The sequence below is a fragment of the Sorex araneus genome, chromosome 4 (genome assembly GCF_027595985.1).
Source record: "Sorex araneus isolate mSorAra2 chromosome 4, mSorAra2.pri, whole genome shotgun sequence".
NCBI lineage: Eukaryota > Metazoa > Chordata > Mammalia > Eulipotyphla > Soricidae > Sorex > Sorex araneus.
The window spans coordinates 198,589,786-198,612,085 of NC_073305.1; the positions used below are offsets into that span (position 1 = coordinate 198,589,786).

General features: G+C 69.0%; 1 protein-coding gene across 2 annotated transcripts in view; it reads left to right on the forward strand.

The window, feature by feature from the left end:
- Positions 1 to 1,651: 1,651 nt before the first annotated feature.
- Positions 1,652 to 22,300, forward strand: part of GTF2IRD1 (GTF2I repeat domain containing 1) — a 47,690-nt gene continuing 27,041 nt past the window's right edge. The window contains exons 1-6 of one of the 2 annotated variants that reach the window (XM_055136072.1): positions 1,652 to 1,932; positions 15,181 to 15,303; positions 18,454 to 18,595; positions 20,648 to 20,803; positions 21,645 to 21,828; positions 21,977 to 22,284. In XM_055136072.1, the coding sequence (XP_054992047.1) occupies positions 15,187 to 15,303; positions 18,454 to 18,595; positions 20,648 to 20,803; positions 21,645 to 21,828; positions 21,977 to 22,284 (907 nt within the window). In that variant the 5' untranslated portion in view covers positions 1,652 to 1,932; positions 15,181 to 15,186. The remainder of the gene's footprint in view (positions 1,933 to 15,180; positions 15,304 to 18,453; positions 18,596 to 20,647; positions 20,804 to 21,644; positions 21,829 to 21,976; positions 22,285 to 22,300) is intronic. The other variant, XM_055136071.1, reaches the window with a different exon arrangement.

Sequence of the window (22,300 nt, forward strand, 5' to 3'; positions counted from 1 at the left end):
GCACAGCGGGTAGGGTGTTTGCCTTGCATGTGGTTGACCCGGGTTCGATTCCCAGCATCCCATAGGGTCCCCTGAGCACCGCCAGGGGTGATTCCTGAGTGCAGAGCCAGGAGTGACCCCTGTGCATCGCCGGGTGTGACCCAAAAAGCAGAAAAAAAAAAAGAATGAGGCCAGAGGCGAGGCAGAGGGTTGTGGGTACACGGCAGGGGTGAGTGTCCAGGGTAGCCCTCCGGACCCAGCACCTTGGGTCTGGCTGTGACGTCACCCCGACAGTGACCCCAGGACAGACTGGGTGTGGACATGGGGCCGGGGCCCTGCCATTCGCAGGCCAGTCTGCTGTCCCCGACAGTCCCCCGTCTACCTGGGTTCAGACAGGCTGGGGGCGGTCCTGGGGCGCCCTGGGGTGGGATGGGGGGCAGCGTGACCCCCCTCCCCACCTAGGCTACCCGGGCCTGCCTGCAGGGGGCGCCAGCTGCTCCCCGGCTCCAGTGGCGCCTGGCACGGGCCCGCTGCCCAAGCCTCCCTGCCCAGAATGCCCTTCCTGGAACCCGCTTCCCGCCGCCAAGAGCCCAAGAGGGCTGTGCACACGAGGGCAGGGAGTCGGCACCGCCATCGGGATGAGGCCGGTGGGACCCCAGCCCCCCGCGGGCTGGGCCTGAGGAACAGAAGTTGTCAGGACAGGGGCAGGCGGGGACCGGGCAGGGCAGCACCAGGACTCAGCCCCAGGAGAGGGACCGTCACCGGGAGGGTCACGAGGGCAGCCGGGTGGTGCCTGAGGACCCAGACGACCCCGGCCCCAGGCGACCATCGTCCCAGCACCTTCTCCCAGTGTCACCGGCCCACATTCCTGACCATAGTAAAGGCTCACCCGCTCTGCGAATGGGGAAGGGGCTTCCGGGGGGGGGGGTCCCCTGGGGTGTCCCTGCCTTCCTCCCTCCTCTGGGGTCCCTCGCGGTCTCGGCCGAACAGGGCCACTTGCCCTCAGGTCCCCACTCCCGTCCTCACTGGGCCCACAGGGGCCCTGGACCAAGGGGGAAGTGGCGTGGCTGGGAAGAGCCGGAGTGGACCCCCGTGTCCCTGGGGCCCCCGGCGGGGGCAGGCCTGCGTGTCCGAGCAGGGGAGAGGGGCAGCACGTCCAGCACCCATGGCGGTGGGCAGCGGGGGGCAGGGGCAGGCCCAGGGGACAGGACCCCTCCCGGGGGGCGCAGCTTGGCAGTGGGGAGCTGATGCGGCCTGTGGCCACCCCCGGGGGGAGGTGACCCTGGTCCCGTGCGAGCCCTCAGCCTCACCCGGCCAGGGGCCCCGCACCCGGGCTGGGCCGGCTCCGTGCGTGGCCCCGGGGCGGGTGGGGGGAGCCGGGCTCCCCCAACGCCCCCTCCCCCGGCTGCGGCGCGGCGTCTCGGCGCGCGCCCCCTGCCCAAGGACGGCCGGTACGGGGCGGGGCGGGGCGGGGGTCCAGCCGGGCCGACCCCCGGGGACAAAGGGCCCGCAGAGGCGGGCGGGGGGCGCGGGGCGGGGCGCAGCGGGGGCTCGGGGCGACCTTGAGCCGCGCGCCCGGCCCCGGCGGCGGCGCTAATCCGGCGGGCGGGCGGGGGCGGCGGCGGCGGCGGCAGCCCGGGGGGCCGCCCGGCGGCGGCGGCCGTGCCCGGCCGGGGCGCGCGCGGGCGGCGCGGGCTAATCCCGTCGGCAGGTGGCAGCCAATGGAGGGTGGTGTTGCGCGGGGCTGGGATTAGGGCCGGGGCGAATGGCTGGCAATCTTACTGGGATTACAGAACAAAGAGCTCCCGCCCGCCCCGCGCCGCGCCCCGCCCCGCCCTCCGCCGCAGCCGCCCGCCCCCGGCCCGCCGCCCGCCGCCCGCGCCCGCGCCCCCCGAGGCCGAGCCTGGCCGGGCCGGGCCGGGGCGCCGCTGCCCGACGCGCGGGACCCCGCAGGTAGGACAAACTTCGGCGGGGGGCGGCCCCGGCCCGGCCCGGCCCGGCCGCGCGGCCCCCGCCCCCCGCCAGGTGCCGCCGCCGCCGCCGCCGCCGCCGCCGCCGGGGTCCCGCCCGGGAGCGGGGGGCGCGCCCCGGGAGGCACGTGACCGGGATTACGGTCCGGGGAGGGGGCGCGGAGGGGAGCGCCGCCGCCGCCCCCACCTGTCGGCAGCGGGGGGCGCCGCCGCCGCCCCCAGCCCCCCGCCCGCTGCCCGGGCCCGGCCGTCTCCCGGCGGGGGGGAGGGCAGGCGAGGGTCGCGGTCCGGGCGCCCCCGAGCCGGCCGCGCCAGCCCCGCCGGGCGCGCGGGGGGTCCCCTCTCGGGGCCCGGACCCGGGCGGGGTGCGGGAGAGTCCCGGGATGGCGGGGGGGGGCGCCCGGGGCCGGGGTGCCCTGTCGCTGGGTGGTCCTGAGTTCCTCCGCACGGGCAGTGCCAGGGGCGCCGGTGGGCAGCCCGCCCGGCCCCGAGTTCCTGCGGGTGATGCCCTGACACCCCCGGCGGGGTCCCCACACAGGTCTGCGGGGACCGGCCTCCCCACCGGGCACGGGGCAAGGGGCATGGGGGGACCCCCTGGCAGTGCGGACGGAGCCCCACTCCGGATGGCTGCCGGGACCCGGGCTCCCCGGACGGGCAGGGCTGGGCACCCGGTGTGCCCGCTTGGAAGTCGGGGTGCCCGGCCCTGGGGTCCCCTGGCCAGGCTCTGGGGCACCCCGGCATTGCACGCAGTGGGGGGCCCCGTGGCAGTGTTGGGGCGCCGGGAGCTAGGGCCAGGGCCGCCCCCAGGGCTACTCTGGGGCGCGTTTGGGAGCGTCTCTCCCCGGGGTGGAGGGAACGGGGTCCGGGCAGCGGCCCGCCAAGCATTTCAGCACCGTCATCCCGGGATGCAGGAGGGCCCCCGCCGCGCCGGGCCGGGGGGTGGCGGCCGGCCGGCCGGGAGGGCGCGGGACCCCCAGAGCGGTGACCCTGGCCCCTCTCCGCGGCAGGAGGTCAGCAGGGCCCACTGGCTCGGGGGATGCGGAGATTTCCATGCCACACCCCGTTCTGCAGCCGGCTCCGGGGTGACCTAGAAAGTGGCAGCTCAGACTCCAGGGTCCCAGAGGACGGCGGAAGGGCGGGGTGTGGGGTCCCCGGGAAGCCTGTGGGGTCTCCGGGAGGGCTGAGGGTGTGGGGGTCCCCACGTTGGGGTGCCTGTATGGCCACAGATGACTTCTTGGAAGGCCCCAAGGAGACACAGGGCTAATGGCCGGGGGCCTTCTGTCTGCTGGGGGTGCCCTTGGCCCCGGCGGCACCCCGGGCTCCCACCTGCCCCTTCCTGCAGTCTGCCACCTTGGGGGAGGTGGGACCCCTTGGGGAGCCTCCCTCCGGGAGGGCCCCTCTGTGGAACTCTGGCCTCAGTGCCCAGCCGAGCACTCCTAAGCGGCCACTGAGCCCTGCCTTGCCCAGTACTGTCCCGAGGGACCCCGCCCTGCTGGGGACAGCCTCTGGGGATTTGGGGTCTGCTGGTGCTGCTGTGCCTGTCCCCTCCCTCAAGGCTTAACTGCCCCCCCAGGCCCAGCGCTGCAGGGTGGGGCCCGGTGAATGACCAGTGGGCAAATGAATGAAGCCCTGTTCCTCGCCCAGTGCTCAGACCCCTTGGACTCCCCCTGCCCCACAATGCTCCAGCCAGCCCCCCCAACCCCAGTGTGGGCCTGGTCCCTCCCTGGCTTCGAGGACCCCGTTCTGATGCCCAGCGCCCGTCAAGGGGGCCAGGGTCAGCACTGCCCGGGGTCCCACCCGCAGGAAGTGGGGAGTGGAGCTGGGCCTGGGGGTGCCTGGGGAGGTGTAGTGGGGGGGGGGTTCAGGGGAGCCAGGGTCCTTCACTCTCTGCTGATGGAGGGAAGGGGGTCTCGGGTGGGGGCCGGGCAGGGCTGGGCCCCTGTTCCGGGGAAAAGTGACCCTTGCTCGGGAAGCGGGGGGTGGGGAGGCCTCTCGGACCCTTCCCCTGGGCCTGGGACACCCAGTGCCTGCCTGGCCCTTCCCTCTGCTGCCGCTGGAAATCGGGGTTGAGCTGGGGTCCAGGCAGGCGCTCCGGGCGGGACCCCTGACCTGGCCCCCCGTCCAGCCGCCCCGGGCCGCGACTCTTGGGGCCCAGGGGTCGCGCCCTGGACTCGGTGCTTGTCTGCGCTGCCTGGCTCCGGGGTGGAGGGGGCTGGGGACCCCCAGTGTGGGGGGCACGGCGAGAGGCCATGCAGGGCTGCCCGGCAAGCCGCCTTGGTGTGGGTTGGGGTCTGTTTCCCGGGGGCCTTGGGGGACAGCACTGCCCCCGCCTCATCCTCCAGGACTGCTGTGGTCTGGGGGCCCGGGGCGGGCCTGGAGGGAAGGCGGGGGGGGGGAGTGAGGCCCCCCGTGGCGTGGTGGCCGGGGTGGGGGGCTGTGGTCGGGTCGGGGGGGCTGGCCTGCCTGGGTGCTGCTGGGGTCTGGGGTCTCCAGGTCTGTTTTTGGGGTTCCTGGAAGAGCCACGGTGACAGGGGTCTGCCTGTCCCCCTGTCCATCTGCCTGTCTGTGTGTCACTCCACCTTCCAGGGAGAGCCCTGCAGACTCCCAGGTCTGTGACCCACCCCTCGGGCGGGCGGGGTTGGTGCTCAGGGCCCAGCCTAGTGGGCTCAGAGCACTGTCTGGGCTGTGCCGATGGCGGGGCCTTCCCCTCTGGGGGGCACGGGGGTGTCGGGTCGCCGTGGGACCCTCCAGCACCCCTCGCCCCTCTGTGTCACTGGGTGGGGGGTCACGAAGGGTCTCAGGGGCCCCCAGCAGGACCCTTGTGAAGGCGGGTCTGGAGCTAGGGTCCTTGAGGGGTGGTCTGGGGTCCCCATGAGGGCGGGTCTGCCCACAGGCCTGGCCCCCTGGCCTTGGCGCCCCCCCAGGGTTTCCAAGCCCGCAGAGAGATGCTGCTGTGCCCCTCCCCCCACAGAGCTGGAATTTCACCCCAGGGTGTGAGTCACCGCAGCCCCCGATGAAATTACACCTGCCTGCGGGCGGGGCTGCGTGCAGGTGCAGGTGGGCCGAGGCGCGGGGACGGGCGGTGGGGGGAGCGTGGGGCTTGCTCGGGTGGGGGGGTGTCTCTGGGTGCCTCCTGGGGTCCTGGGCCCTGGCCTCGTGTCTCTGACCCCGCGGGGAGGGCGGCCCGCCTGCTGGGCCTTCTGGAGTGCGGTTTGGGGCCTGTGCTGGAGCTGTGTGACCTCGGGCCAGTGTCTGCGTCTCTGGGCTCCAGCTTGGTCCGTCCTGAACAGGAGCATCTGGCGTCAGGGTCGGACAGGGGGTGACGGCTGGTGGTCACCCCTGGGGCTCCCGTGGCCCGTGCTGCTCTTGTGAGAAGCGGCCTGGGGCTCTGCCGTGACCGTGGCCCCGTCCTTGGGTGCTCGGGCAGTGGGCGTCCCGCCGGGCGGGAGGAAGTGAGTGGCTGCGGGGGGCCCTGGGGGGCTGGTGGCCGGGCTGGTTTTTCAGGCGCGGTGTTAGGAGCCGGGTGCGGAGCGGGGCCTGAGGGCCGGGGTCCCCGGCTCCCCGCCCTCGCCCCCCCCTCCCGCACCTCCCAGCCGGGCATGTCCCGGGCTGCTGCCCCCGCAGGCGGGACCCCCCAGCAGGGCCTTTGAAGCCGGCAGACGGGGGCTCCCCGCCCCCCCGGCGCGCTGTGTAGCTTCGGGCCGCCGCGGGCACGGGGGAGTGGCGGCTTCTGGGGGGTCTGGAAACTGCTCCCCAGCCCCCCAGAACCTCTCCTCGGGCCCTCCAGGACCCCCTGCCTGTTCTCTGCTGGGGTGGGGGGCAGCAGCGCTGGAGGCTGACGGGGGTGCCGGGCCTCCCCTGGGGGTTCCACCGGGCCAGTTTGAGGCCACACCCCCTGGGGCCGGGGACCCCGTGGGGCTGGTGACAGAGCCGAGGGCCACATCTGGTGAGGCTCAGGGGTCCCTCCTGGTGCGGCTCCCGGAGCCCTGTGGAGCGTCCGGTCACTATCCGGTCACTCGGGCCCCTGCTCTCGACTTTGAGTGACCGTCCCCCTGGTCCGGGCTTACAGGCCTCTGCTCGGGCGTCCCCTCCTTCTGGATGCCCTCCTGGGTGTCCCCTCCCAGGCCGCTAGGACCCTCACCGAGGTGTCCAGCGGCCCTGTGCCCGGCGGTCACCTCTCCCTGTCCTCACTGCCCGGTCCCTGCCTGGCACGGGAGTGTCCTGGGAGGGAGGAGGGAGCCGGGTGGTGGGGCATCCAGGGCTGGGGGGGGCTCGGGAGGGTGGGGGGGTCCGCACCCTTTGGTGTCTGACCCAGGCCCCCAGGCCCGGCCACCGTGGGGGTCCCCTTCCCTCACGGCGGCAGCTGGCGTGTCGGGAGAACACAGGTGCGCCTGGCACAGCTAATCCCGGCTATTTCACCCGCGCGCCAGGGCCCTGAGCATCTGTGTGGACGGGCTGGTCTGGGGTGTGGCCACTCAGGGTCCCCAGGGTCCCCGCGGGGCCCCGCTTGGGGTGTGTCATGCTCCAGGCTCTGGATTCCCGCCCCCGCCCTGGCCGGGCTGCTTGGGGGTCGACTGCCTCATTATCTTCGTACGTTTTTCCTTTCAGGGGGGAGCACGCCCCTGGCCGCCCTCGGGAGTCACTCCCGGCACACGCGGGGGGCCCTGTGGGGTCCCGGGGACGGGGGCCTCATGCGAGGCAAGTGCTTCATCTGCCAGGCTGTGGCTCCAGCCCCCCGTTCATGACCTTCGCTGCGGCAGCTTCAGTGGAACCCGTGTCCTCCCCACCCGCCCACCTCGGTTCCCGGTCACCGTCCCCTCGCCGTTCCGCCCGAGTTACTCAGCCATTTCCGGCCACTCTGGGTCCACGGAGCCGCGTGGGGCCGAGCACCTGTTCCCGAGCTGCCTGCAGGCCCGTGCTCACGTCTGCGTGTCAGACTCCGTGTGTGGTGGGGGGTCTCCGTTTCCACCCGCCTCGGGGAGTCCAGGCATGTGTCTGCTCAGCGGACTGACCACCCCAGGACTGGGCTGTGGGTCCCGCGGTCCAGCCCGGGCGGCCGGAGTCTGTCTCCATGCGTCCTGCCTCGTGGTCCCCAGATGACCGCGCCCCCGCCAGCCCTCACCGCACGGGCCAGGGGAGACCGAGTCACAGGCCCCTTCTCCCCTCACAGCGTTGCCGTCACACACGCCCTCCCCGAGGCCTTTCCCACCACACCCCCCCCCACCCGGGGGCTCCCCCCGAGCTGCAGGGGAACCGGGGAGACGGACACCGGCCTCCCCCTGAGAGTGCTGGTGCGCGGAGCTGACCCCGTCCGTTACCCTGTGTGCCCAGACCTCTGTGTGTGCGTGTCTCATTGGGAGCGAGGTGAGGGCTTTGGAGCCCCCTGGGGCCCAGGGGGCCAGTGTCCGTCACCCCCAGCCCCCAGGGACTCGGGGCCTCCGGCTCAGGGTTCGGGCTCTCTGGCCTTCCCTGGCTTCTGGGTTCTGGTTTAGCTCAAACATCGCCTTGGGGTCCCCCTGCGTTTCAGGCCCACGCTGCCTCTGACGGCCTCGCGGTGCCACAGTGGGTCCCTGGGCCGGGCAGGGTGTGGGGGAGGGGCCGGAGGGCTCGGAGGCCACGGGGTGGGGGTGGGGGGCCCAGCGGCCTTGGAGCTCCTGCTGCGCTGCCCTTGGGTCACCTGGCCTTTCTGTGCCTCACTGGCGAGGCTGAGGTTCCTGGGGTCACTGACGTGAGGACCAGGAGGGGGCTCTTGCCTCCCTGGGCCCTCCTCGGCCCCTTGCCGTGCCCCCCCCCCCAGAGCCTGTCCTTCAGAGCCCCCTGCAACCCTCCCCTGCAGGTTGGCGCCAGGGTTCCAGGGTGAACCTCTCACCCCCGCCCTGTTCCCCGCCAGTCTGGGGGTGCAGCATCCGAGCCAGAAGCCCCCCGGTTCCTCCTCCCAGCGTTGCCCTTGGAGCGCCCGCAGCCCAGACCCCCGACACCGCGCCCTGAGCCTGGCGGGCACAGCTCCCGTGCTGCCGTCCAGAAGGCCAGTCTGCTGGGGTGACCCCGCCCTGCACCCACAGACCAGCAGCAGCAGGGGAGGGGGGGAGGGGGCCAGCAGAGCCCCGGGCAGCCAAGCAGAGTCGCGCCCCTCCCCAGCATGCCACCACCTCCTCCGGGCAGTCCTCCTTACGCCGTCCTGCACGCCCGGCTTGTGGCTGGTCGTGCGTCCAGCTCCGTTTCCTTCCAGGGAAATGTGCGGGTCCCAGAAACCGCAGGATTGTTTCCCCCAGCGCTCGGGGCCCGTCTGCCTGATTGTCAGGTTGGGAGCCCCTGCTGGGGGCTGGGGGCCAGACCAGGGCTCTGTGCGCAAACAGCCCATTGGGCCACCCAGACTGTCGGGGAGCCCCGTTTCCCGGGCCTGCCGGTGGCCCCAGTGCTGTGGTAGTGTGGGGAGTGGGGCGGGAGGTGAGGGCGGGAGTGGCCGGGCCTTGGCAGGGCCTGAGCAGAGACACCCCTGGAGGGATGAAAGGGGTGAGGCCAAGGCAGAGGGGGCGCAGCGGGTCCTGGGGGCCCGCGTGGGCGGCAGCTTCGGGGGTCCTAGACTAAGGAGGCCTGGGCGGGGCTCCAGACCCGCAGCTCCGGGGTAGCAGGAGGCCCCCCCCATCCCTGACAGCCCTCCAGCCCCTTCCTGTCCCGGTGGGGGCAGCCCGGTGAGCTGGCGGCTTTATTTCCCAGAATGAGATGGGGGGCTGCAGAGATCGGAGGGGGGCGCTGGCCTGGCACGCGGCCGACCCGGGGTCCGTCCCGGGCACCACAGTTGGCCCCAGCGTCCCGCGGGGTGTTTCCCAGGAAGCAGGAGCCCGGGCGGCCAGAGGTGCTGCTGCCAGCGCCTGGCGTGGCCATGGCCATCAGGATGGCATCCAGGGGGGACGCTGGGTGCGAGGGGGTGGCCGTGGCGGCTGCTCTGGGGCCGCAGTGAGCCCTGACCACGGCCCAGGGGACAGAGGGGTCTGGGCTCGGGGAGGGGCCACGGAATCGCCGCTTCTCCCCCAGCGGATGCTCGCGTGTGCCGTGGGCGGGGCCAGGAAAGGGCCTCGGTGCCGTGGGCGGGGCCGTCTTGGTCAGGCTCCCTGGGCCGGGCGGGGGCGGGGCGCCCTCTGCCACAGGTGACCGGGGTGCCGGGCGTGGGGTCTGGACGGGCCGAGCCCCCGTCCCTCTCCCCGGCTGCTTCTCGGGAGCCCCTGGCTTTGGGGGCGGCGCCCGGCAGTGCCCAACCGTGTGGACACTGGCTCAGAGTCCGTGCCCGGTGCTCCCCGCGGGCCTGGGGCGCCCGGTGGCCGAGGGGGCGCCCGCCGTCCACGGCCAGCTCGTCCCGCCCCGGCCCGTCCGCCGGCCCGTGCTGCAGTGGCGGTCCGGCCCGCGCGCGCCCGCGGAGGCGTCTCTGTGTGTGTTCTCAGCTTCTGCTCCCGGCAGCCGGCATATGGCGCGGCGGGTGCGCGGGCGTGTTTGGGCGCCTCGTGCCTCCTGGGGGCGAGTGTTTCCCGCCCGCCGGGTGCTCAGCTGCTAGCCCGGACGCCGGGGAGCCGCGGGAATCCCGGGGGGAGGGGAGGGGAGGTGGGCTCCTCTCCAGAAGCCCCTGGCGGGGCCCGGGACCACCTGGGCCAGGAGGGAGCTGGAGGCCGGAACGGAGGTCGGTGTCCGCAGGGCCAGCCCCAGGGAGCAGCCCGTGGCCGCTGCCCCTTCAGCCCGTCACGGCGCGGGGGTCCGCCTGTGCCCAACCCAGGCCCTGGGCCTTGCCGGGCCCCCACTGAGTCGTCTCCGCACATCAGGGGTGTGGCCAGGGCCCGAGAGTGGCTGTTCCGGAGACATCTGGTCCCCCATCTCGGGTGCCGGCCAGGAGGAGGGTGCGGGGGGGGGGGGGGGGGCGCGCTCCGGCCGGCCCCTCTTCCCACCTCACTCCGCCTCTGCCCCCAGACGCCCCCCGGCAGAGCCGCTCTGCTCTTACACCCGCCAGGACGGCTGCCCCGCGGGCCCGGCTGCACGGTGGCCCTGGGGGTCAGTTTTCCTTGAGTGACACCCAGCCCTGCCTGGCGCTCGCTCTGGGCTCCCTGGCGGGGCCCAGGGTGGGCCGGGAGGGAGGTGCTGGCCCTCCCCCCCAGCCTCCGTTTGCGAGTTTCCACGGAAGCCCCCTCAGGTCCCTCCGCCCCAGAGGAGCTAGGCTGTCGGCCTGGTGGGCTTCAGGGCCCAGGACGTGCCCCTGCCACGGGCGTGTGTCGGCTCGCGCCCAGGGCCCAGGGGCCGTGTGGGTTGGGGTCACGCCCCGCTGCTCCCCTTCTTAATCCCTGCCCAGGGCTCCCGGCGATATGCTGGCTGGGGTTCCAGGAGGGCAGAGGAGCTGACCCCACGGTCCTTCAGGGGCCGTGACCCGGGGCCCTCCAGACCGCTGTCCGAGGAGCACTCTGGGGGCTCTCTGTACCCTTGTCCTTCCCGGTGGGTGTGGGGGAGCCCCCTGCCTCTGCGCCTGGTCTGGGGGGACCGGGCGGCTGGACCCAGGTTCCAGGCCATCCCCGTGTGCATGGACAGAAGTTAGTTGGTGACTGTCCTTCTTGGTTCGACCCTGGGTGGGGCTCCCCACTCGCATCCTGCTTGGGGGCGGAGACTCTCCTCAAAGTGCTCGTGGACTCTCCTGGCAGTGCTCAGGGGATGCTCCTGGTGTGCCCTGGGGCTCTGCATGCAGAGAGGTGCCGCTCTCCCTGACCCTCACAGCTCCCCTGCTGCCCTCTGTGGTGGTGATGTTTGGGGTCACACGCGGGGGCCCCAGGGCATGCGGGTGGTGCTGGGGATCAGACTCACGGACTCGGGCCTGCGGGGCAGACGCTCTGCCAGGGCCCCGGCCTGGCCCCCCACCCCATGTTTCCCTCCCTGTGTTCATGTGCTCACGTGTGCTCATAACACACATGCTCATGTACGCAGGCTCACATATACACACGCTCATTACTCACATGTACTCGTAGCTCACACACATGCTTATACACGTGCTCATGACACACACATGCTCACTTAGGTGCTCATAGCTCACACACATGCTCACATACACGTGAGCTTACATGCCCACATGCACTGCCACGCTCACGCTCACACGCACACACTCTTGAATGTCTCCCTCGTCTCATTGAGTCCAGCCCTGGCACCGCGGGTGGCCGACAGCCCTGGGGTCGTCTCTGGGCGGGGTCCTGGCCGGGAAGGTGGGGCGGGGTGTGGGGTTGGGCTGGCCTCCTCGTGCTCCCAGCCCCAGGCCCCTCCGTCATGCCCACAGTGGGATGGAGTGTTCTGTTCTGGGGCGGGGACAGCCTTGCAGGGGGGGATTGAGACCTGCCCCAGGCCTCCCCGCCCCCTGCTGGGAGGTGACAAGGCCTGGTGGGCAAAGGGAGGGTTTCTTTGTGGTTTTGTTTTGGGGTCACACCGGGCAGTGCTCGGGGGTTACTCCTGGCTCCGTGTCAGGCGTCACTCTTGGCAGACTCGGGGGACCCTGTGGATGCTGGCGATGGGACCCCCAGTGCCCGCAAGGCGGGCGCCATCCTTGTGGTCCTGTCGCTCGGGCCCCTCCTGTCCCGAGCTTCCTGCCCCGTGCAGGTGCGTCTGCGCGTGCAGCACAGGCGTATGGTGGCCAAGAGCGGCTTCCCCGCCTGGCTGGCCGCCGCCGGCTGCCTGAAGGAGGGCACCAACCAAGCTGGTTGGTGACCAGCCGCCGTTTATCACGGTCTCGGTCCCTCCGTTTCTTCCATCCCCCCCCCCCCAAGCCTATTCCAGTCTGTCTCACACACGCCCGCCCGCCTCCTCCTGCCTGCTCCCACCGCTCCGTGTACAGGACAGCCACCAGGGCTGGGAGCACCCCAGGTACAGCCTTTCCTCCCGGGGAGGCTCATCTGAGACCAAGATCTCACCCCTGCTCGGAGACCCGCTCCAGGGCGGAATTCCATCTAGGGGCGCTTTTCTCCTGTCCTTAGTCCGTATCGTTTAAGCGGTCATCTTACATTCACTCGATGGTCTTCCTAGTCATGTTGTATGGACAGTTGGAGATATGTGACCCTTGTAGGGTGGCCCTCCTGGGGGCAGGCCTCAGCGCTCGGGCCAGGTTAGGCCTTCCTAACCCAGCGGGGTCCTGGTCCAGTCACTTCCCTTTGGGTCATGACAGAATTTGTCCATGGCCGTGCTCTTCTTATAAGTTTTGTGGCACTTGGCTTGTCCCGTATCGATACCAGGGAAGCTTACAGCTTGCCCTGGGTCCATCCAGTCCCTTCGTTGGGACCCGACTTTGCGGGTACTAGGAACTCAGGGCGACCGAGGCTAAGTCGAGTAAGTGTGACGGATGCCCAGGAGTCAGTGTTATTCAGCCAACTCCCAAGCTGCAGCAGCAGCGCTGGCTGTCTTCCTGCGTCTGCACAGTGCCCCGGGGTAGAAACTATGCAGAGGACACGAGGAAGGAGAAGAGCGACATTTTGCTTACAAAGTCCAGATCTCTGAAGAATCTGACTTTACAAGTCACAGGTTCTGGTTAGGGGAATGAGTGAGTTAACAGAGAGGGGAAGCAGAGCACAAAGGAGGAGTTGAAGACGAATGCTGGGGAAATGGGAGTGCTCGGGAGCACTGTGATGGGTGTGACTCAGTAAACCCCTTGCAGCAGGGGAGTGAGCCTGGAGAAGGACAAACCAACGTCACCCTGCCTGCATCCAACACTGGCACTGCTCCATGTTGGGCATTTTTGGGGGCAGATTCGACGTGCTCGACTGCTGAACCTCTACCCCCACTTTGTTTTTTTTTGGGGGGGGGAGGGATCCCACGTGGTGCAGCCAGGCTCAGATCCAGCCCACAGTCCAAGGGTGCAGTGTGGTGTGCGAGTACCCAGGCCGGCCCGCAGCGCAGGGGGGTCTCTGTGGCTAGACCTGGGTGCGCGCCATCGAATCCTGGCCCCTCTGAGCACTCAGGCCCTGGAGCTTTATCCCCAGCCCAGTTCATCGTTTTTGAGCCCTGTTTTGTGGGAGGGGCGTGGTGGGCCTTTGGGGGGCCGTGCCGTGCTGTTCGGGTCTCGTCCTCAAGGAGTCAAGCTTCAAGGCGGGGGACGGGAGAGCAAGCGGCCAGATTCAGGAAAGGGCCAGGGGAGAGGGAGGGAGGAAGGGAGGGAAAAGAAGGGGGGGCGGGGGGAGAGCCCGGAGCCTCTCCCGGCCTCGGAGGGGCCCCGGGGAGGGTCAGGGGACGGCAGGGGTCCCTTCCTGCCTCTGGCACCAAGTGGAGGGTGAGCGTCTCTTTGTTAAGTCCTAAGAAAGTGACCGAGGGGGAGGATGGTGGGAGGGGGAGGACCGTGGGGAGGGGGCTCGCCTTGCACTGGCCCAGAACCGGGTTCAATCCCTGGCACCACCAGGAGCCGTCCTGAGTGCCCCGAGGAGGATGCCCAGAGCAGCGCCCAGCACGAGACAGGCCGGGTGCCGGCACGCTTGTCCTTCTTCTCTGGATTTTGGGCCTGGGGCCACACCCCTGCAGTGCTCAGGGCCCTGCCTGATCAGGGCGTGGGGGGACCGTGTGGGGTGCCAGGAATTGAACCCGGGCTGGCTGGGTGGGAGGCCAACGCCCTCTCTGCTGGGCTTTTGTCTGTGGTTCTGGGTGTGGCCACTGCTGGCCGCTCTCAGGGCTTGCTCCTGGCTCTGTGCTCTGGAGTCCCTCCTGGGGGGCTCGGGGGAGCAGGAGGGGTGCCGGGGATTGAGCCCGGGTGCCGTGTGCGCGGGCAGTGCCTCCCCGCTGTGCCCACCCCGGCTCCGTTACTGGTTCTCCCCGTGAGATCCGCGTCCTGAGTGTCCCTGAGGGTCAGTTGGGTGTGTACTGCCCCTCCCCCCCCGTCAGGCTGGGAAATGGGCAGAGACGCTCAGGAAGAAAAGGGGGCGGGGGGGGCCGGGGAGTACGGGGTTGAAGCACCCACTCACAGCGGCCCACCGGGTCCGAACCCACTGACGGGAGCCAGACTCAGCTCTCCCCTCCCCACTGTGCTTGGGGGCCACCCAGGCCCAGGGGGTCCCGGGAGCCCAGATGGCCTGACCAGCCGCCCCGCCCCCCGCCCCCCGGATTAGGTCTCTGCCGGAAGGAGCCCGGGTCTGGAGTGTCCTGCCTCGGCCTGATTCGATTTGGGTCTGGAGCCTGGAGGCCGCCCAGACCTTTCTGGGGATGACTCAGAGGCTGGGGGCTCAGGCAGGGGGGGTGGGGGGACCCGAGGTCTCTGGACAGACCCTCACCCAGGCTGCCTGGGAGCCCCTGAGTATCTCCCTGTGGACTCTACTGCCCTGAGTTTAAATCCTGGGTAAGGGTTGGGGCGTGTGGGACTGTGGCTTCACCCCTGCTGGAGCCCACCCGGCCTCACCCCTGCTCAGGGCCCACCTGACCTCAACTCTGCTGGGGCCCACCCGGCCTCACCCCTGCTCAGGGCCCACCTGACCTTACCTCTGCTGGGGCCCACCCGGCCTCACCCCTGCTTGGACCACCCGACCCCAGGGCAGAACTGTGACTGCCACCCTGACTCCTCCCGGTTCCTTCCTACCTCGTCGGGGCCACTCTTGCTGTCACTGACGTCACTCTCTGTGCCATCTCCTGCTGCTCTGAGCCAGGCCCTGAGCTGCCCCGCCCCGTCCTGCGCCCTCTGGCCTTCTCAGCTCTGTCCCCGAGGGCAGCCGCTGACACTGGGGGCCCGGGAAGGCGGGGGGGGCGGGGAGGGGGGACAGACCCCGGGAGCCGGCCTTTGGCCCGCACTGGTGCGGGTTGGGGGCCTGCGCCCTGTGGGAGCCCCGGGAGGGGCCCCAGCAGGAGGGGAGCCTGTGACACGGGTCAGAGTCCTCCCGGGGCTCCCCTGGGCACTGCCAGGGAGCAGCGAGAACTTCCATTGGGGGCCCAGGCTGGGGGCCCAGGCTGGGGGTGGGGGGGGGCAGGGGGCCAGTAACCCACGGACTGAGCTTGCGTGGCTGAGCAGGCGGGCGGCGTCCGGACAGCGGGGCCAGGAGGAGCGGCTGTGCGTGCACGGGGGCGCCAGGGGCAGCCGGGGCGGCTGAGGGGTGCTGTGGGCAGAGCCCAAGGCGTGGGGGGGGGCGATGCTGGCAGACTCGGGGCCCTGCACGGGGGCCCTGCCAGCCGTTGAGGTGAACGAGGGCCAGTACTGAGGCGTGACCCCTCCCCGGCCCCCACCCTGAGCCGGCCCTCCGTGTCCCCCCAGGTGACCATGAAGCGCTGTGACGGGCCCATCCCCGCCAACGGCTGCGGGCCCGACCGCTGGACTCCTGCCTTCACCCGCAAAGACGAGATCATCACCAGCCTGGTGTCCGCCCTGGACTCCATGGTGAGTGGCCTCCAGGTGGGGCAGGGGTCACCGGCAGAGAGCACGGCCAGTCCATTCGGAAGCTGGGAGTCGGGAGGCCACAGCCTGCCTGTCGGGGGCAGCGGGGTTCAGAGAGGGCGGGGCCTAGCCTGCAGTCACACAGCACAGCCTTCCTGTTGGTGGGACTCGAACCCAGTGCCCCCCAGGGCAAGGCATGTGCAGCCCTCTGAGCTGCACCCTCCGCCCCTGCATTTTGAGGCTTGTTTTGGGGGTTGTTTGGGATGCCAGGGACCGAGCCCAGGCCTGCAAGGAAATCTCCTTCCCTCGAGCCTCATGCCAGCCCACGGGACTGACTGTGGCTTCTGGTTTTTCTTCCCGTGTTATACACATGGGTTGTGTCCAGAGGCGGGGGGTGTGTTGCTTTTGGGGGCCACAGCCAGCGTGGGGCTCAGGGGTTGCTTCCAGAAGTGCTCAAAAGGACCGTACAGGGACTGGAGTGATCACACAGTGGGGAGGGCGTTTGGCCGACCTGGGTTCGATTCCCAGCATCCCATATGGTTCCCTGAGCACCGCCAGGAGTGACCCCTGAGCAATACTGGGTGTGACCCCCCCTGAAAAAATAAAAGAGGGCCATATAGCACCGGACTTGGTTTGGTTTGGGGGCCACACTCAGGGATCCCCAGGACTGACTCCCAACTCTGTGCTCAGGGGTTACTTCTGGGCAGGCGGGCTCAGGGATGCACCAGGTGCCGGGGATCGACGAGCCCTGGTGGGTCACGCTCAAGGCAGACTCCCTCCAGCCCAGCACTGGGGGATGAACGTGGGGAGTCACGTCCAGACTCCTCCCGAGCCCTTGGAAGGTGTTTTCGTTCATTTGTTTTTTGTTTGGGGGCCGCCCCTGGCAGTGCCCCAAGCTCCCTGCCCGGGAGCCGGGCGGTCTGGGGGCGGGGCCCTTCTGCAGCGGGCAGCGGGCCTTCCTGAGGAGGGTCTCCTGGCTGGAGCTCTGGCCTGGGCCTCCAGCCCTGGAGTCCAGCCCTGAAGGGCAGTGCCGGCCACACCAGCACTGACGTGAGGAGTTTGGGCAGTCAGCGCTGAGTGGTTTGCCCGGCTCCGGCCTCATTCCGAGTCCTCGCTTACGGCTGGACGTGGCTGGGGGCAGCCAGTCTGGGCACCGTGGAAATAGGACATTTCTCTCACCTCAAAAAGTTCTAGACCTGGGGCTGGAGCAATAGCACAGCGGGGAGGGCATTTGCCTTGCACGCGGCCGACCCAGGTTTGATTCCCAGCATCCCATATGGTCCCCTGAGCACTGCCAGGAGTAATTCCTGAGTGCAGAGCCAGGAGTGACCGCCAGGTGTGACCCAAAAAGCAAAAAAAGATAAATAAATAAATTAAAATAAAAAGCTCCAGACCCCCCTGGACCCTAGGGCCATCCTGAGCTGCCCTGAGGGGCGATGAGGCACCTGATGGGGTGGGGGTGGTACTCAGCCCCTCCTGGGCTCTGGGGTCTTTGGCCTGCCCAGGGCCTGGGGGGCCGCACGCATCGTCAGCTGCCCTGTCTGGCCCTTTGCTCCCTGCCCGGGGAAGCCGCGTCGTCCTGCCACACCGTCTGCGGGAGCTGAGAAGTGGTCCCGGGCGTGGCCCCCCCCCCCCCCCGTCCCTCTTGGAGGGGGAACTCCTGGGCTGGAAATGACTTAATTTCTCCCATATATTGGGTTTCTCTGTGTGTGTGTGTGTGTTTTGGGTCATACCCAGTGGTGCTCAGGAATTACTCCTGGCCGGGCCAGGGGACCCTGTGGGTTGCACAGGATGGAACCCAAGTCAGCCGTGTGCAAGACAAATGCCCTCCCCGCTGTACTATCACTTCGTCCCACTTTTATTTTTTTTTCCTTTTGGTTTGCTTTTTTTTTTTTTTTTTTTTTGCTTTTTGGGTCACACCCGGCTATGCACAGGGGTTACTCCTGGCTCTACACTCAGGAATTACTCCTGGCGGTGCTCAGGGGACCATATGGGATGCTGGGATTCGAACCCGGGTCAGCCGCGTGCAAGGCAAACGCCCTACCCGCTGTGCTATCACTCCAGCCCCTTGGCTTGCTTATTTTTAATTTTTTTTTTTTTTTTTTGCTTTTTGGGTCACACCTGGCGATGCACAGGGGTTACTCCTGGCTTTACACTCAGGAATCACCCTTGGCGGTGCTCAGGAGACCATATGGGATGCTGGGAATCGAACCCGGGTCGGCCACGTGCAAGGCAAACGCCCTACCCGCTGTGCTATCACTCCAGCCCCTGGCTTGCTTATTTTTTAATTTTTTTGGGGGGGTCACACCCAGCATTGCTCAGGGGTTACTCCGGCTTTGCACTCAGGAATTACTCCTGGCGGTGCTTGAGGGACCATATGGGATGCCGGGGATCGAACCCGGGTCGGCCGCATGCAAGGCAAACGCCCTACCCACTGTGCTATCGCTCTGGCCCCTTATTTTTTAATTTTTAAATTTAAATTGTAATGATCGCTGTAGTTCGGGTCAACTCAGCGTTGTAGCTCTCTCAGCCCCTAACTGAAGCCCCGCCCTGGATCCTAGAGACCATGTACATGCTCCTAGGCCTGGCTGCCACCCCCTGGGCTCCTTGACCCCCTTCAGAGTGACTCTGGTCGCTGCTGGGTCAGGAGGCTTGATTATGGCCCAGAGAGCTAAGGAGCTATCCTGGGTCACACAGCAGCGGGAGCAGAGACGTTAGGGGCTTGCCTGAGAAGCCCCAGAGCGCTGCCAGACCAAGTGGTCTATCAGGCACGCACCACTCGCAGCTTGCCATGAGGGTCTTGGTGGCAGGGGCCACGTGCAGTGGGCCACGTAAGGGCCTCTAGCCCGGCCACCACCCACGGGCCTCGCTGCCCCCAGCCCCATCCCAGACTCTGGGCTCCTCGCCCCGACCTGCAGATTGGAAACTGGGGGGTCTGGCTGGGCTTGGCTTCTTTGGGGGCTCCCTCCCCCCCCAGAGCCTCTGCAGTGGGGGTGGGTGGTGGGGTTCGTTCATTCCCGCCTCACTCAGACCAGGCAGGCTTGGGGGTGCCCACCCCCGCCGCTGGGAAAGCCCTCGCCCACCCCCAAAGCCCGGCGGACACACGGGTCCGGCGGTGGGCATCCTCCAGCCCCCGGCTCTGTGCCCCCACAGTGCTCGGCGCTGTCCAAGCTGAACGCGGAGGTGGCCTGCGTGGCCGTGCACGACGAGAGCGCCTTCGTGGTGGGCTCCGAGAAGGGGCGGATGTTTCTGAACGCGCGCAAGGAGCTGCAGTCGGACTTCCTCAGGTTCTGCCGTGAGTGCGGGGCCCTTCGTGGGCATGCATGTGGGGGGGCACACGCGTGGACCGGGAGGCCGGGCGACCGTACTGGCTAGCGGCCCTGAACAACAGGGGGCCAGACTTGTCCACCCCCACCTGCTCATTGACTGGAATGACGTAGCCGCCCCTCTCAGTGTCTGACACGGGAACTAATGTTAATTGTTCGCCTAAGGCTCACTGGGCACTGAGCTGAGTGTAGGGGCCTCTGCTGTGGGCATGGCCTCGGAGCTGTGGGCGTGGTTAGGATCTATGGGTGTGGTCTTAGGTTAGTGGGCGTGGTTTGGGAGATCTATAGGCCTTGGAGCGGGCATGATTTAGGGTATGTGGGCGTGGCCTCGGAGCTGTGGGCGTGGTTTAGGGTCTGTGGGTGTGGTCTCGAAGCCATGGGCGTGGTTTAAGATCTGGGTTGGCCTGGCTGCCAATGGGCGTGACGCAGTGGGAGTCTTGGGTGGGACTTCACGCCTGGTGGGCGTGGCCTCCAGACACCCCGGTTTGCCAGTGAGCAGAGTGGGCATAGGCCTTCCAGGTCAGTCCTGGAACTCAGCCGTGGCTCCAGGAGCCCCTCAGAGCTCTCGAGTGAAAATGTAGGCCAGGGCCCGGTGAGCTAGCTCCAAGGGCTGGAGCTCACCCTGGCACATGTGGGACCCCGAGTTCCATTCCCAACCTCAGCGGCTGTACCCCATGATGTGCCCTGACCAGATCACTGACCCTGGGGGCCCATGCCACGAGCCCTGCCCTCTCCCCCACCCCCGCCCCGTCCGCAGGAAAGAGTGCCGGCTTGACCTGGCTTCCTCACCTGCTGCCCTCTGGGTTCAGCCTCACCTGAGGCCCTGGGCTCAGCCTACCGCGCTTTGTTCAGAAATGCAGTAGACTCCACCTCCTGGTGCTCAGGACCACCTCGGCGTCACCTTGGGGGATGCTACTCCCACCACGGGTGTATCACTTCTGGCGTATGCTTCCCAGACAGCCCCTCTCCCGGCCCCAGGGCCCACGTTGGGTTGGGGATAGGGTGGGGGAGCAGGGTCCTGGGACCCCTAGCCGGCTGGGGAGATGCACCTGGCTTCGCCCAGCCAGGCCGCGTCACTATTTTTAGCTCTGAGAGCTCGGCGGGTTTATTTCCAGCCCTGCAGGTTGCTGCAGGCTGCAGGCGAGGTGGCCCCTCGGCCCCCTCCTGGCCCCCTTTCAGGCCCATCCCAGGTCTCCCCGGGGCCCAGGGGTCACTCCTGTTGCCCTCCCCCCGTCCAGTGTGGCCTGAACCTCTGTTCTTGTAGCCTTTGGCCTCTGGGGGGGGCCGACTTCTCCCCACATGGCAGCAGAACCCGGGTGCTTGGTGGGTTACGGCAGAACATCTGAGGGCCAGAGAGTGAGTACCGTGTGTGGGGCACTGCCTTGCGCTCGTCTGACCTGGTTCAACCCCTGGCATCCGCGTGGCCCCCTGAGCCCCTCCAGGAGTGAGCCCTGGGAGCAGAGCCAGGGAGAACCGGGAACAGGTTGTGCCACCCCCTGCCCCCCAAAGGAGTTAGAATGTTCACTGGGGGCAGAGATAGTGCAGCGGGCAGGTGCTTGCCTGGACGCACCACCAGGCTCAGTTCCCAGCACCCCTCATGCCCTCCGAGACTCGCCAGGAGTGACCCCGAGCGCACAGCGGAGTCGGCCGGGCTTGCTCGCACTGAGCCCGTGTGGCTCGACCTCCCGTGAGTGTTCACCCCGGCTCAGAGAGGAAAAAGGGGCTTGTCCCAGCAAGTTAGTGGTGCCCCGCAGGGCCCTGGGACTTAGGTGACAGCTCCAGTTCACTCACGCTTCCATTCATTCATTCACTTGCTCATGTATTCATTCATTCATTCACTCGCTCATGCATTCATTCATTCATTCACTTGCTCATGTATTCATTCATTCATTCACTTGCTCATGCATTTATTCATTCATTCATTCATTCATTCATTCGCTCTTCGGCCGGCCGGCCCGCAGCACCCATGGCGGTTGGCGGGACAGGCGTGCCCGGGGCCCCACGCTCTCTCCGTCCCGCAGGAGGCCCTCCCTGGAAGGAACCGGAAGCAGAGCACCCCAAGAAGGTCTTGCGGGCCGAGGGTGGCGGCCGGGGCCTGGCGCGGGCCTCGCTGGAGCTGGGCTCGGACGTGTACCTGCTGCGGAAGATGGTGGAGGAGGTGTTCGACGTTCTTTACAGTGAGACCCTTCCTCCTTCCGTTCAGGCCCCGACCTCAGCCGGGGACATTGCTCCCTGCCAGTCCTTGGGCCCGGGGTCCCCCACCCCGGAATTGGCCCCCGGCCACCTGCCTCCCCGCTGGCCTGGCCATCCCATCAGCCCGGTGGGACTGGGAGCGTCTTCCTGACTCGCCGCCTGGCTCCGGCCCTCCTCTCCCTCATGGAGCCAGGTTAAGGCCTCAGCACCCCGGGGTGCAGCCCCGGAGCCAGAACATTGCCTTAAAACCCAGCTGTGACCACCGCCTGTCCTCAGCACACACCGGCTCCAGCTGCCCCTCCCCGCTCCGCCTAGGGGACAGGGGCCTCTGCTGGTGACCCTGCAGGCGGCCAGCCTGGAGGAAGCGGGCCCGGGCAGCGTGTGTGACGGCCGTGGAGGTCCGGCTGCCAGTCCGGGACTAGGGCGGCTGCGTGCCCTTGGAGTGACCTTGGGCTGGCCGGTCGTCATTTCTGACCTGCTTGGTTCCCTCAGGCGCCCCCAGCGGCCCCCCAGGCCCTGGGGGTGGGTCACAGAGCCCCGCCCCCCGTCAGGCTGGGCTGCCCATGCTCCCGGGACCGTCTCACCAGCTGCAGGGGTCAGACCCAGGGTGCCCCCAGCCCTGCTCCTTGCTGCCTGTGACAGTGCGTGGGCTCTCCTGGTGGGGGCTGTAGCACTGGGACAACAGCTGCCCCCTCTCTGCTCCCCGTTCCCTTCCCCCGCCCCCCAACCTCACCTCCCCCGAGAACCGTCTCCCCTCCCCCCACGCCCCCGAGTGCCCACCGGGGCCCCCGCGTGTGGCCCCTCACCGTGCCCGCTGTCCCGCAGGCGAGGCGCTGGGCCGGGCGAGCGTGGTGCCGCTGCCCTACGAGCGGCTGCTGCGGGAGCCGGGGCTGCTGGCCGTGCAGGGGCTGCCCGAGGGCCTGGCCTTCCGCCGGCCGGCCGAGTACGACCCCAAGGCCCTCATGGCCATCCTGGAGCACAGCCACCGCATCCGCTTCAAGCTCAAGAGGTGAGCGCGGCCGGGGGTCAGTCCGGGCTGGGCCCAGGGCGGTCTCGGGGCAGGGGCAGGGGCAGGGGCTGGGCCGTGCGGCCGGGGAGGAGGTGACAGAGGAAATCCAGCCCGGACCCACGTCTGACCCCGTTTGCCCCCTCCCCAGGCCGCCTGACGAGGGTGGGCGGGACTCGAAGGCCTTGGTGGAGCTGAACGGCGTCGCGCTGGCCGGCAAGGGCTCCCGGGACTGCGGCCTGCACGGCCCCGGCCCCAAGGGCCCGCCCCCGGAGCTGCCCCCCGCCGCCCCCGCCTCGATGGCCAGCTTCCTGTACGGCTCCGCGCCGCCCGGCCACCCCGTCCGCGAGCTGAAGCAGGAGGCGCCCCCCGGGCCCCTCGCCCCCGGCGACCTGGGCCTGGGCCGCCCGGGGCCTGAATCCAAGGCCCCCGGCCCCCAGGACTTCCCCGACTGCTGTGGTAAGCAGCGGGCCCC